The 14,352-nt window shown below is 45.5% G+C and overlaps 1 protein-coding gene across 1 annotated transcript; it reads right to left on the minus strand.

Moving 5' to 3' along the window:
• Positions 1–862: 862 nt before the first annotated feature.
• On the minus strand, positions 863–8,685 carry LOC110539048. Its single transcript, XM_036939403.1, has 2 exons — positions 8,559–8,685; positions 863–1,564 (listed from the first exon to the last, which is right to left on the minus strand). The coding sequence occupies exon 2, from the start codon at positions 1,555–1,557 to the stop codon at positions 880–882; it is 678 nt and encodes a 225-aa protein (XP_036795298.1). The 5' UTR covers positions 1,558–1,564; positions 8,559–8,685; the 3' UTR covers positions 863–879.
• Between the last annotated feature and the right edge of the window lie 5,667 nt (positions 8,686–14,352).

Here is a 14,352-nt window from a genome sequence, read left to right on the forward strand (position 1 = left end):
AATGTTCAAAACCATTTGGAATCATCTTCTCCTTTATGAACATACATCAGATTCACTTCAGATTCTTAGTATTTAATGGTTTTGAGAAAAAAATAGTTGCTATGTTAAATATGCCTCACTGTACATATAGATGCATGTTAGCACACATGCTAATGCTAACACATACTTTAAACATCTACTCATGAACCATAGATCAGATTGACTCTAGATCTGGTATATAGACTCAATGAATTAGCCACTAAAGAATTAGAGAATGATTACTTGTTGCATTCATTGTCGGCCACTAGATGAAATGCTCTTATGTAGTTGACTTGCAAATCCAATCAGCCTTTTCCACATTGATTTAATGTCATCACATGTTTTGGGTTGAAGTGAAGAGGAAACTACATTGATTACAACAAGGGGAAGGGGGAAAATGTTAAAATACAAATTACAAAATAACATAAAGATCAATGTTTGAAAAATAAACAACAAAATACTTGTATTTTCAAGTGTATTTAATTAAAATGCTTGTATTTTGTATTTTAAAATACAGAAGTACATTAACCAGTAGCAGACCCCAACATCAACAACCCTCTCAGTAATGATAACAGAAACAGTTGACTTGCTATGACTGTGATACAGGATGTTGTTGTTTATCTGCCTTTAGTTTAATGCACTGAAGTCACTCTGGATAAGAGTGTCTGATAAATGACTAAATGTATTAGTGAAAATGAACATACCATGATGAACAGCAATGTGCTGGGGCAATAAACTAAAACGTTCCCCCCTTCAGGGTCCCCAGGACCAGGACAAAAGGACACTGATCTACAGTATGGTACAGTAGCTTTCCCAGAAGCCTGGTTACAGTATGATACAGTAGCTTTCCCAGAAGCCTGGTTACAGTAAGGTACAGTGGCTTTCCCAGAAGCCTGGTGCAGCTCTGGGTGGAGCTCTGGGTGCAGCTCTGGGTGGAGCTCTGGATCCACCTTCCATATCAATCCTAGTATCCCCAGACTCCCTGGGGGCGATGCCCTGATACATAATTGCATTTTGCTCATGGGTGGAATAGCCCGCCTGTTCCAGGAAGTTACTCAATGAATGGCCACATATGATCATGAGCAACCCCCTGCTGATGCAATAGGTGTTGACCGGGTCGAAGCTCCTCAGGTCCTCGTGCTGGGTCACATAGACCTTATCCACTATCCTGTCTGAACGCATACTGATGATGAGGCGGTCCATGTTGCTGGTATCTATGTTACCAGTGTTGTACTTCCTGACATATTTAGGCAATGATTTAGATGTTGGGAGGTGGAGGTTGCCCACCTCATAGAATGGGTAGCCATCATAAGGAAGCAGCCTCTTGCAGACATTGTTTTCACACTCACGCCTGTTCTGGAAGTGATGGAAACCAAAGTCTCCCTCTTTGGGGTCGGGATTTGCAAACATCTGGTTGTCATCGTTGAAGACGATGTAATCGTTGGCAAACCAGAAAAGGAGCTTGAGTCCGTGCCTCGGCCAGGGACGACCAAAACTAGAACCTCTTAGCTCCGCCATATTGTTCAATGTTCTGACCATGGTATCCCTGGGGGGGGGGGAGAGAGAGAGAGAGAGAGAGAGGGAGAGGGAGAGGGAGAGGGAGAGGGAGAGGGAGAGGGAGAGGGAGAGGGAGAGAGAGAGAGAGAGAGAGAGAGAGAGAGAGAGAGAGAGAGAGAGAGAGAGACAGAGACAGAGACAGAGACAGAGACAGAGACAGAGACAGAGACAGACAGAGACAGAGACAGAGACAGAGACAGAGAGAGAGAGAGAGAGAGAGAGAAGGGGGGAGAAACAGACATAATTAAACAATACAGTTCATAGTGATAGACTTAAAACCTCTTGAAACTCTGGGGGCGGTATTTCATTTTTGGATAAAAAACGTTCCCGTTTTAAACGGGATATTTTGTCACGACAAGATGCTCGACTATGCATATAATTGACAGCTTTGGAAAGAAAACACTCTGACGTTTCCAAAACTGCAAAGATATTGTCTGTGAGTGCAACAGAACTGATGTTACAGGCGAAACCCAGATAAAAATCCAATCAGGAAGTGCCCCATATTTTGAAAGCGCTGCATGCCAATGACTCCTTATATGGCTGTGAATGGGCTACGAATGAGCTTACGCTTTCTACGTATTCCCCAAGGTGTCTACAGCATTGTGACGTCTTTTTACGCATTTCCATTGAAGAATAGCCGTATATAGCATGTGGTCACATGGTGTCTCCCGCAGAAAATCTCGCATAAAGTACAGAGGTAGCCATTATTCCAATCGCTTCTAATGAGAAACCAATTGTCCTGGTGGATATATTATCCAATAGATAAGTGAAAAACACCTTGAGGATTTATTCTAAACAACGTTTGCCATGTTTCTGTCGATATTATGGAGCTAATTTGGAAAAAAGTTTGGAGTTGTAGTGAACGCATTTTCCAGTCGATTTCTCAGCAAAACGTGAAGGACAAACGGAGCTATTTCGCCTACAAAAATAATATTTTTGGAAAAAAGGAACATTTGCTATCTAACTGGGAGTCTCGTGAGTGAAAACATCTGAAGTTCTTCAAAGGTAAATAATTGAATTTGATTGCTTTTAACTTCTCTAGTTGTCTTGACAGATGTGGAGGGTTAACTCCTCTAGTTGTCTTGATAGATGTGGAGGGTTAACACCTCTAGTTGTCTGTATAGATGTGGAGGGTTAACTCCTTTAGTTGTCTTGATAGATGTGGAGGGTTAACTCCTCTAGTTGTCTTGATAGATGTGGAGGGTTAACACCTCTAGTTGTCTGTATAGATGTGGAGGGTTAACTCCTTTAGTTGTCTTGATAGATGTGGAGGGTTAACTCCTCTAGTTGTCTTGATAGATGTGGAGGGTTAACTCCTTTAGTTGTCTTGGTAAATGTGGAGGGTTAACTCCTTTAGTTGTCTTGGTAGATGTGGAGGGTTAACTCCTCTAGTTGTCTTGATAGATGTGGAGGGTTAACTCCTTTAGTTGTCTTGATAGATGTGGAGGGTTAACTCCTCTAGTTGTCTTGGTAGATGTGGAGGGTTAACTGCTCTAGTTGTCTGGGATGTGGAGGGTTAACTCCTCTAGTTGTCTTGATAGATGTGGAGGGTTAACACCTTTAGTAGTCTTGATAGATGTGGAGGGTTAACTCCTTTAGTTGTCTTGATAGATGTGGAGGGTTAACTCCTCTAGTTGTCTTGGTAGATGTGGAGGGTTAACTGCTCTAGTTGTCTGGGATGTGGAGGGTTAACTCCTCTAGTTGTCTTGATAGATGTGGAGGGTTAACTCCTCTAGTTGTCTTGGTAGATGTGGAGGGTTAACTCCTCCAGTTGTCTTGGTAGATGTGAAGGGTTAACTCCTCTAGTTGTCTTGATAGATGTGGAGGTTTAAGTCCTCTGGTTGTCTTGATAGATGTGGAGGGTTAAATACTCTAGTTGTCTTGATAGATGTGGAGGGTTAACACCTCTAGTTGTCTTGATAGATGTGGAGGGTTAAATACTCTAGTTGTCTTGATAGATGTGGAGGGTTAACTCCTCCAGTTGTCTTGATAGATGTGGAGGGTTAACTCCTCTAGTTGTCTTGATAGATGTGGAGGGTTAACTCCTCTAGTTGTCTTGATAGATGTGGGGGGTTAACTCCTCTAGTTGTCTTGGTAGATGTGGAGGGTTAACACCTCTAGTTGTCTTGATAGATGTGGAGGGTTAACTTCTCTAGTTGTCTGAGATGTGAAGGGTTAACTCCTCTAGTTGTCTTGATAGATGTGGAGGGTTAACACCTCTAGTTGTCTTGATAGATGTGGAGGGTTAACTCCTCTAGTTGTCTTGATAGATGTGGAGGGTTAACTCCTCCAGTTGTCTTGGTAGTTGTGGAGGGTTAACTTCTCTAGTTGTCTGAGATGTGGAGGGTTAACTCCTCTAGTTGTCTTGGTAGATGTGGAGGGTTAACTCCTCCAGTTGTCTTGATAGATGTGGAGGGTTAACTCCTTTAGTTGTCTTGATAGATGTAGAGGGTTAACACCTTTAGTTGTCTTGATAGATGTGGAGGGTTAACTCCTCTAGTTGTCTGGGTAGATGTGGACGGTTAATTCCTCTAGTTGTCTTGATAGATGTGGATGGTTAACTCCTTTAGTTATCTTAATAGATGTAAAGGGTTAACACCTTTAGTTGTCTTGATAGATGGGGAGGGTTAACTCCTTTAGTTGTCTTGATAGATGTCGAGGGTTAACTCCTTTAGTTGTCTTGATAGATGTGGAGGGTTAACTCCTCTAGTTGTCTTGATAGATGTGGAGGGTTAACTCCTCCAGTTGTCTTGGTAGTTGTGGAGGGTTAACTTCTCTAGTTGTCTGAGATGTGGAGGGTTAACTCCTCTAGTTGTCTTGGTAGATGTGGAGGGTTAACTCCTCCAGTTGTCTTGATAGATGTGGAGGGTTAACTCCTCTAGTTGTCTTGATAGATGTGGAGGGTTAACTCCTCTAGTTGTCTTGATAGATGTGGAGGGTTAACACCTCTAGTTGTCTTGATAGATGTGGAGGGTTAACTCCTTTAGTTGTCTTGATAGATGTGGAGGGTTAACACCTCTAGTTGTCTTGATAGATGTGGAGGGTTAACTCCTTAAGTTGTCTTGATGGATGTTGAGGGTTAACACCTTTAGTTGTCTTGATAGATGTGGAGGGTTAACTCCTTTAGTTGTCTTGATAGATGTGGAGGGTTAACTCCTCTAGGTGTCTTGGTAGATGTGGAGGGTCAACTCATCTAGTTGTCTTGGTAGATGTGAAGGGTTAGCTCCTCTAGTTGTCTTGATAGATGTGGAGGGTTAACACCTCTAGTTGTCTTGATAGATGTGGAGGGTTAACTCCTTAAGTTGTCTTGATAGATGTGGAGGGTTAACTCCTCCAGTTGTATTGGTAGATGTGGAGGGTTAACTTCTCTAGTTGTCTGAGATGTGGAGCGTTAACTCCTCTAGTTGTCTTGATAGATGTGGAGGGTTAACACCTCTAGTTGTCTTGATAGATGTGGAGGGTTAAATACTCTAGTTGTCTTGATAGATGCGGAGGGTTAACTCCTCTAGTTGTCTTTACAGATGTGGAGGGTTAACTCCTCCAGTTGTCTTGATAGATGGGGAGGGTTAACTCCTCTAGTTGTCTAATTAGATGTGGAGGGTTAACACCTTTAGTTGTCTTGATAGATGTGGAGGGTTAACTCCTCTAGGTGTCTTGTTAGATGTGGAGGGTTAACTCCTCTAGTTGTCTTGGTAGATGTGGAGGGTTAACTCCTCCAGTTGTCTTGGTAGATGTGGAGGGTTAACTCCTCTAGTTGTCTTGATAGATGTGGAGGGTTAACTCCTCTAGTTGTCTTGATAGATGTAGAGGGTTAACACCTTTAGTTGTCTTGATAGATGTGAAGGGTTAACTCCTCTAGTTGTCTGGGTAGATGTGGACGGTTAATTCCTCTAGTTGTCTTGATAGATGTGGATGGTTAACTCCTTTAGTTATCTTAATAGATGTAAAGGGTTAACACCTTTAGTTGTCTTGATAGATGGGGAGGGTTAACTCCTTTAGTTGTCTTGATAGATGTCGAGGGTTAACTCCTTTAGTTGTCTTGATAGATGTGGAGGGTTAACTCCTCCAGTTGTCTTGATAGATGTGGAGGGTTAACTCCTCTAGTTGTCTTGATAGATGTGGAGGGTTAACTCCTCTAGTTGTCTTGATAGATGTGGAGGGTTAACACCTCTAGTTGTCTTGATAGATGTGGAGGGTTAACTCCTTTAGTTGTCTTGATAGATGTAGAGGGTTAATACCTTTAGTTGTCTTGATAGATGTGGAGGGTTAACTCCTCTAGTTGTCTTGATAGATTTGGAGGGTTAACTCCTCCAGTTGTCTTGGTAGATGTGGAGGGTTAACTCCTCTAGTTGTCTTGTAGATGTGGAGGGTTAATTCCTGTAGTTGTCTTGGTAGATGTGGAGGGTTAACTCCTCTAGTTGTCTTGATAGATGGAGGGTTAACTCCTTTAGTTGTCTTGGTAGATGTGGAGGGTTAACTCCTTTAGTTGTCTTGGTAGATGGAGGGTTAACTCCTCTAGTTGTCTTGAGAGATGTGGAGGGTTAACTCCTCTAGTTGTCTTGACATATGTGGAGGGTTAACTCCTCTAGTTGTCTTCATAGATGTGGTGGGTTAACTCCTCTAGTTGTCTTGAGAGATGTGGAGGGTTAACTCCTCTAGTTGTCTTGATAGATGTGGAGAGTTACCTTCTTTAGTTGTCTTGGTAGATGTGGAGGGTTAACTCCTTTAGTTGTCTCTCCCTATTTTCATTTCTAGACAAACATTCCTTTATCTGATCTTCCCTGTTTTTGTTTATCTCCACTTTGTGGTTTACTTCCTGTCTTGAAGTTTGGTGTGTGTGTTTCTTTTGTTTACCTCTTCTTGTTGAATTTAGTGGGTCTCATTGTGGGTGTCTTTTAGGCTCCAGTTGTTATTGCTAGTCACACCCCCATGAGTGTCTTTCAGAACCCCTCCTAAAACCCCACCCGTTTCATTCTGGTTGTGGTCAGTGACTCTTTGTTAGTTTCTGTTTCAGTGACATTTTTGGTTTTCTTGCTGTGGAACGTGACAATAGAACATCAAATAGAAAGGAGGACCAAGGCCCTCTTCATATCATTAATTAAAATGCCTTTATTAGTATGGCCTGTTCAATAGTTACACACTTTTAAAAATCAGACGAGATCAAATCGTATTGTTGCTGTGGAACGTGTCATTTGGGATAAAGCCTGGATGATTCATGTGTTAAATAAAACAATACACTCTAGTGAGTCCCAAATGCCACCCTATTCCCTATATAGTGCCCTTCTTTTGAACAGGACCCAATGGGGAATAGGGTGTCATTTGGGACCACGCCTGGATGAGTCAAGTGTTAGTTTGAAATATAATCTCCTGAAGGATCCAGGAACATGAAACTTAAAGGGAAATAAAATATTTAACTACATGACAGTGAATGCAAGGTTTAAATAGTTACCAAACAGTATACTTGTTAAAGTTATAAGTGAACAGAAGGTAAAATCTCTCTCTTACCGTACCATGTTTTAATGCAGAAAAAAATAGCTGATATATATTCAACCACAATCTGTCATGCTTCTAGTAAACGTATTAAAATATAATACATTTTGATAGTAATGCTTTATTATTCAGGATTCATTTAATATAAAAAAATAATATACATTTTCACTGAATGAACAAAACATTAGGAACACCTGCTCTTTCCATGACACAGACTGACCAGGTGAAAGATATGATCCCTTATTGATGTCACTTGTTAAATCCACTTCAATCAGTGTAGATGAAGGGGAGGAGACCTGGTTAAAGAAGGATTTTTAAGCCTTGAGACATTGTGTCTGTGTTGCCATTCAGAGGGTGAATGGGCAAGACAACATATTGAAGTGCCTTTGAACGGGGTGTGGTATTACCTACGGTAGTAGGTGCCAGGTGCACCGGTTTTAGTGTTTCAAGAACTGCAACGCTGCTGGTTTTTCATACTCAACAGTTTCCTGTGGGTATCAAGAATGGTCCACCACCTAAAGGACATCCAGCCAACTGGACACAACAGTGGAAGCACTGCAGTCAACATGGGCCAGCATCCCTGTGGAACGCTTTCAACACCTTGTAGAGTCAACATGGGGCCAGCATCCCTGTGAAACGCTTTCGACACCTTGTAGAGTCAACATGGGCCAGCATCCCTGTGGAACACTTTCAACACCTTGTAGAGTCAACATGGGCCAGCATCCCTGTGGAACGCTTTCAACACCTTGTAGAGTCAACATGGGGCCAGCATCCCTGTGGAACGCTTTCAACACCTTGAGTCCGTGCCCTGATGAATTGTGGCTGTTCTGAGGGCAAAATGGGTTGCAACTCTATATTAGGAAGGTGTTCCTAATGGTTTGTACACTCAGTGTAAAAATAGATATAATTGATTTTGAATCATGTCCTTAGCTAGTTAGATTATAACTGTTGTTGTGTCTGAACATAATCAATAAACTCAAGACTGGAGAGCAGACCTAGATTAATTTAAAAACTAGAACAGACCTAGATGAACCCAGATTGAAGCAGACCTAGATGATCTCAAACTAGATCAGACCTAGATGATCTCAGATTAGATCAGACCTAGATGATCTCAGATTAGAGCAGACCTAGATGAACTCAGATTAGAGCAGACCTAGATGAACTCAAACTAGATCAGACCTAGATTAACTCAAACTAGAGCAGACCTAGAGGAACTCAGATTAGATTAGACCTAGATGAACTCAGAATAGAGCAGACCTAGATGAACTCAGATTAGAGCAGACCTAGATGAACTCAGATTAGATCAGACCTAGATTAAGATCAGATCAGCTCAGATCAGATCAAATAAAGTATCAAGTTGTTAATTGTGAGCTAGATTCGGGCATATTCCTTCCTAGAGAGCAAACCTACAAAAATATACAACACAGACTAGATCTAACTTGTAAGGACAGACTAGATCACAAAAAAGCACATCATAAATGTTTTTTCTGTACCTGGTGTTTATATTAAATGTAATCTCTTGTTCTCTGGTGCTCGGTGTCCCTGTAGATCTGTATGAGGCCGTGTGAGAAGTTGATTGGATGATCTGCAAGCTTTGCTGTGTGTGTGTGTGTGTGTGTGTGTGTGTGTGTGTGTGTGTGTGTGTGTGGTGTCATAACTGGGGGCAGGACTCACCATGAAGATCTCAGGAAATGAAACTGAAAGTAATCAGTCTTGGCCTGGGCTGTGTTACATACCACAAATGTCCCTACTTTGAGCCTCCTCCATTCACAAAGCGTCTCTGAATCAGTGTTATGATCTAGGATCAGTTCTAATCCTTATAATCATCATGGAAAAGATTACAAAGACAGGGGGACCTGATCCTAGACCAGCAGTAGTCTGAGACGCTTTTAGAACACGGGACCAGATGTTTGAGCTCCAGCCAAGAGCTACAACCCTTTTTCCTTTTAGGGACTGGTGAGCTATGGTTTCTCTTCCTTGGGGAACTGCTTACATTCAAACTAACATTGCATTAGCGTCAGTGCATTAGCGTCAGTCACTGCATTAGCGCCAGTCACTGCATTAGCGTCAGTCACTGCATTAGCGTCAGTCACTGCATTAGCGTCAGTGCATTAACGTCAGTCACTGCATTAGCGTCAGTGCATTAGCGTCAGTGCATTAGCGTCAGTCACTGCATTAGCGTCAGTGCATTAACGTCAGTCACTGCATTAGCGTCAGTGCATTAGCGTCAGTCACTGCATTAGCGTCAGTGCATTAGCGTCAGTCACTGCATTAGCGTCAGTCACTGCATTAGCGTCAGTCACTGCATTAGCGTCAGTCACTGCATTAGCGTCAGTCAGTGCATTAGCGTCAGTCAGTGGCGGCCTGTTATTCAGGGCCTGTTATGAGCCCCGCCTTTTTTTATTGCCTGTTTTGCATGTTACTTTGGCATTAATACGTGTCAAATATCAGTTTGCAAACAGTGTAAAAAATATATATTTATAAAAAAAACAGTATTGAGTTAATAAAGTTGCAAACAAACATGGTCTCTTTATTGCTTTCTTGAAAAAGGCAGCTTCAAAATGCAGGTGTTTCAGCTCAGTGCGGTGCGGTGGGGGGCCAGCCAGTGGGAAATACAGAGCATAGGGGTTGGGAATCTTCTCTAGTTGCGCCGTGATTGGCTCAAAGTTCTGTCACTCATGGGGACACCATGTCCTCGCAAAATCTACGAGGAGAGCTCAAAAAATTCCAGCCCCTTAGATTAATTAACTCCTCTAGTTGTCACCCCATTAGAAGTGCCTGTCCAATAAGGCTCATGGTGATTTGGCCACAGATCAAATTATGTCAAATCACGTTATATCTACAGTAGCTTTGATTGGACTGCTCATGTCAACATCATACCTTTCTAAATCTTAGCTAGCAGTCATCATCATGAATCAAGTTCACAATCTACTGACAAATCTTTTTCAACCCAATAAATTATGAAGAGAAATTATAGATTAAAACATGTTGGTGCTCAACGTCCATTGGACACAAACATTACACAACAAGTTGGAAATCGCAAATTCAACGAGTGGTTTGGAAGGAATCAGCGGCTAACTGCAGCATTGCAAAGCAATCACTAGCGTGCTTTCAAAAGTGCTGAACAAATTGTTATATTGACTACGTCCGTCCTAGCTCGCTCATTGATGTCTTAATCGCAATCACGAACTGCCTCTTATCTGCTTGTCGTCCCCTTATGCCATAGTTTGTACATCTCAATTGTCAGTAGAAACCACATTTGTTTAAGCAAGTCAGCCATATCAGCAATGTTTTTTTAAAGGCAGTAAATGAGGCTGAATGAACAGTTTCGCTGCCAGACAAGACTCCGCTGATAGCCAGGTGTAGCAGTGGTAAGGTATTGGGACTCTGCTGATAACCAGGTGTACCAGTGGTAAGGTGTTGGGACTCTGCTGATAGCCGGGTGTACCAGTGGTAAGGTGTTGGGACTCCGCTGATAGCCGGGTGTACCAGTGGTAAGGTGTTGGGACTCTGCTGATAGCCAGGTGTAGCAGTGGTAAGGTGTTGGGACTCTGCTGATAGCCAGGTGTAGCAGTGGTAAGGTGTTGGGACTCCGCTGATAGCCAGGTGTACCAGTGGTAAGGTGTTGGGACTCCGCTGATAGCCAGGTGTAGCAGTGGTAAGGTGTTGGGACTCTGCTGATAGCCGGGTGTACCAGTGGTAAGGTGTTGGGACTCCGCTGATAGCCGGGTGTACCAGTGGTAAGGTGTTGGGACTCTGCTGATAGCCGGGTGTACCAGTGATAAGGTGTTGGTACTCCGCTGATAGCCGGGTGTAGCAGTGGTAAGGTGTTGGGACTCTACTGATAGCCAGGTGTAGCAGTGGTAAGGTGTTGGGACTCCGCTGATAGCCAGGTGTAGCAGTGGTAAGGTGTCGGGACTCCGCTGATAGCCAGGTGTACCAGTGGTAAGGTGTTGGGACTCCGCTGATAGCCAGGTGTAGCAGTGGTAAGGTGTTGGGACTCTGCTGATAGCCGGGTGTAGCAGTGGTAAGGTGTCGGGACTCCGCTGATAGCCGGGTGTAGCAGTGGTAAGGTGTCGGGACTCCGCTGATAGCCGGGTGTAGCAGTGGTAAGGTGTCGGGACTCTGCTGATAGTCAGGTGTAACAGTGGTAAGGTGTTGGGACTCTGCTGATAGCCAGGTGTAGCAGTGGTAAGGTGTTGGGACTCTGCTGATAGCCGGGTGTAGCAGTGGTAAGGTGTCGGGACTCCGCTGATAGCCGGGTGTAGCAGTGGTAAGGTGTCGGGACTCCGCTGATAGCCGGGTGTAGCAGTGGTAAGGTGTCGGGACTCTGCTGATAGTCAGGTGTAACAGTGGTAAGGTGTTGGGACTCTGCTGATAGCCAGGTGTAGCAGTGGTAAGGTGTTGGGACTCCGCTGATAGCCGGGTGTAGCAGTGGTAAGGTGATGGGACTCTGCTGATAGCCAGGTGTACCAGTGGTAAGGTGTCGGGACTCCGCTGATAGCCAGGTGTACCAGTGGTAAGGTGTCGGGACTCTGCTGATAGCCGGGTGTAGCAGTGGTAAGGTGTTGGTACTCCGCTGATAGCCAGGTGTAGCAGTGGTAAGGTGTTGGGACTCCGCTGATAGCCAGGTGTAGCAGTGGTAAGGTGTTGGGACTCTGTTGATAGCCAGGTGTAGCAGTGGTAAGGTGTTGGGACTCCGCTGATAGCCAGATGTAGCAGTGGTAAGGTGTCGGGACTCTGCTGATAGCCAGGTGTAGCAGTGGTAAGGTGTTGGGACTCTGCTGATAGCCAGGTGTAGCAGTGGTAAGGTGTTGGGACTCTGCTGATAGACAGGTGTAGCAGTGGTAAGGTGTTGGGACTCTGCTGATAGACAGGTGTAGCAGTGGTAAGGTGTTGGGACTCTGCTGATATCCAGGTGTAGCAGTGGTAAGGTGTTGGGACTCCGCTGATAGCCGGGTGTAGCAGTGGTAAGGTGTCGGGACTCTGCTGATAGTCAGGTGTAACAGTGGTAAGGTGTTGGGACTCTGCTGATAGCCAGGTGTAGCAGTGGTAAGGTGTTGGGACTCCGCTGATAGCCGGGTGTAGCAGTGGTAAGGTGATGGGACTCTGCTGATAGCCAGGTGTACCAGTGGTAAGGTGTCGGGACTCCGCTGATAGCCAGGTGTACCAGTGGTAAGGTGTCGGGACTCTGCTGATAGCCGGGTGTAGCAGTGGTAAGGTGTTGGTACTCCGCTGATAGCCAGGTGTAGCAGTGGTAAGGTGTTGGGACTCCGCTGATAGCCAGGTGTAGCAGTGGTAAGGTGTTGGGACTCTGTTGATAGCCAGGTGTAGCAGTGGTAAGGTGTTGGGACTCCGCTGATAGCCAGATGTAGCAGTGGTAAGGTGTCGGGACTCTGCTGATAGCCAGGTGTAGCAGTGGTAAGGTGTTGGGACTCTGCTGATAGCCAGGTGTAGCAGTGGTAAGGTGTTGGGACTCTGCTGATAGACAGGTGTAGCAGTGGTAAGGTGTTGGGACTCTGCTGATATCCAGGTGTAGCAGTGGTAAGGTGTTGGGACTCCGCTGATAGTCAGGTGTAACAGTGGTAAGGTGTTGGGACTCTGCTGATAGACAGGTGTAGCAGTGGTAAGGTGTTGGGACTCTGCTGATATCCAGGTGTAGCAGTGGTAAGGTGTTGGGACTCCGCTGATAGTCAGGTGTAACAGTGGTAAGGTGTTGGGACTCCGCTGATAACCAGGTGTAACAGTGGTAAGGTGTTGGGACTCCGCTGATAACCAGGTGTAGCAGTGGTAAGGTGTTGGGACTCTGCTGATAGCCGGGTGTAGCAGTGGTAAGGTGTTGGGACTCTGCTGATAACCAGGTGTACCAGTGGTAAGGTGTTGGGACTCCGCTGATAGCCAGGTGTACCAGTGGTGAGGTGTCGGTACTCTGCTGATAGCCAGGTGTAGCAGTGGTAAGGTGTTGGGACTCTGCTGATAGCCGGGTGTACCAGTGGTAAGGTGTCGGGACTCTGCTGATAGCCAGGTGTAGCAGTGGTAAGGTGTTGGGACTCTGCTGATAGCCGGGTGTAGCAGTGGTAAGGTGTCGGGACTCTGCTGATAACCAGGTGTAGCAGTGGTAAGGTGTCGGGACTCCGCTGATAGCCAGGTGTACCAGTGGTGAGGTGTCGGTACTCTGCTGATAGCCAGGTGTAGCAGTGGTAAGGTGTTGGGACTCTGCTGATAGCCGGGTGTACCAGTGGTAAGGTGTCGGGACTCTGCTGATAGCCAGGTGTAGCAGTGGTAAGGTGTCGGGACTCTGCTGATAACCAGGTGTAGCAGTGGTAAGGTGTTGGGACTCTGCTGATAGCCAGGTGTACCAGTGGTGAGGTGTCGGTACTCTGCTGATAGCCAGGTGTAGCAGTGGTAAGGTGTTGGGACTCTGCTGATAGACAGGTGTAGCAGTGGTAAGGTGTTGGGACTCTGCTGATAACCAGGTGTACCAGTGGTAAGGTGTTGGGACTCTGCTGATAGCCAGGTGTAGCAGTGGTAAGGTGTTGGGACTCCGCTGATAGCCAGGTGTAGCAGTGGTAAGGTGTCGGGACTCCGCTGATAGCCAGGTGTACCAGTGGTAAGGTGTTGGGACTCCGCTGATAGCCAGGTGTAGCAGTGGTAAGGTGTTGGGACTCTGCTGATAGCCGGGTGTAGCAGTGGTAAGGTGTCGGGACTCCGCTGATAGCCGGGTGTAGCAGTGGTAAGGTGTCGGGACTCCGCTGATAGCCGGGTGTAGCAGTGGTAAGGTGTCGGGACTCTGCTGATAGTCAGGTGTAACAGTGGTAAGGTGTTGGGACTCTGCTGATAGCCAGGTGTAGCAGTGGTAAGGTTTTGGGACTCTGCTGATAGACAGGTGTAGCAGTGGTAAGGTGTTGGGACTCTGCTGATAACCAGGTGTACCAGTGGTAAGGTGTTGGGACTCTGCTGATAGCCAGGTGTAGCAGTGGTAAGGTGTTGGGACTCTGCTGATAGCCGGGTGTACCAGTGGTAAGGTGTCGGGACTCTGCTGATAGCCAGGTGTAGCAGTGGTAAGGTGTTGGGACTCTGCTGATAGCCGGGTGTAGCAGTGGTAAGGTGTCGGGACTCTGCTGATAACCAGGTGTAGCAGTGGTAAGGTGTCGGGACTCCGCTGATAGCCAGGTGTACCAGTGGTGAGGTGTCGGTACTCTGCTGATAGCCAGGTGTAGCAGTGGTAAGGTGTTGGGACTCTGCTGATAGCCGGGTGTACCAGTGGTAAGGTGTCGGGACTCTGCT

The sequence above is a fragment of the Oncorhynchus mykiss genome, chromosome 12 (assembly GCF_013265735.2).
Source record: "Oncorhynchus mykiss isolate Arlee chromosome 12, USDA_OmykA_1.1, whole genome shotgun sequence".
In the NCBI taxonomy this organism is placed as follows: domain Eukaryota; kingdom Metazoa; phylum Chordata; class Actinopteri; order Salmoniformes; family Salmonidae; genus Oncorhynchus; species Oncorhynchus mykiss.

Excerpts from the sequence above, each read along its gene's own strand:
- LOC110539048 (XM_036939403.1), bottom strand. The coding sequence starts at position 1,557 with ATGGTCAGAACATTGAACAATATGGCGGAGCTAAGAGGTTCTAGTTTT.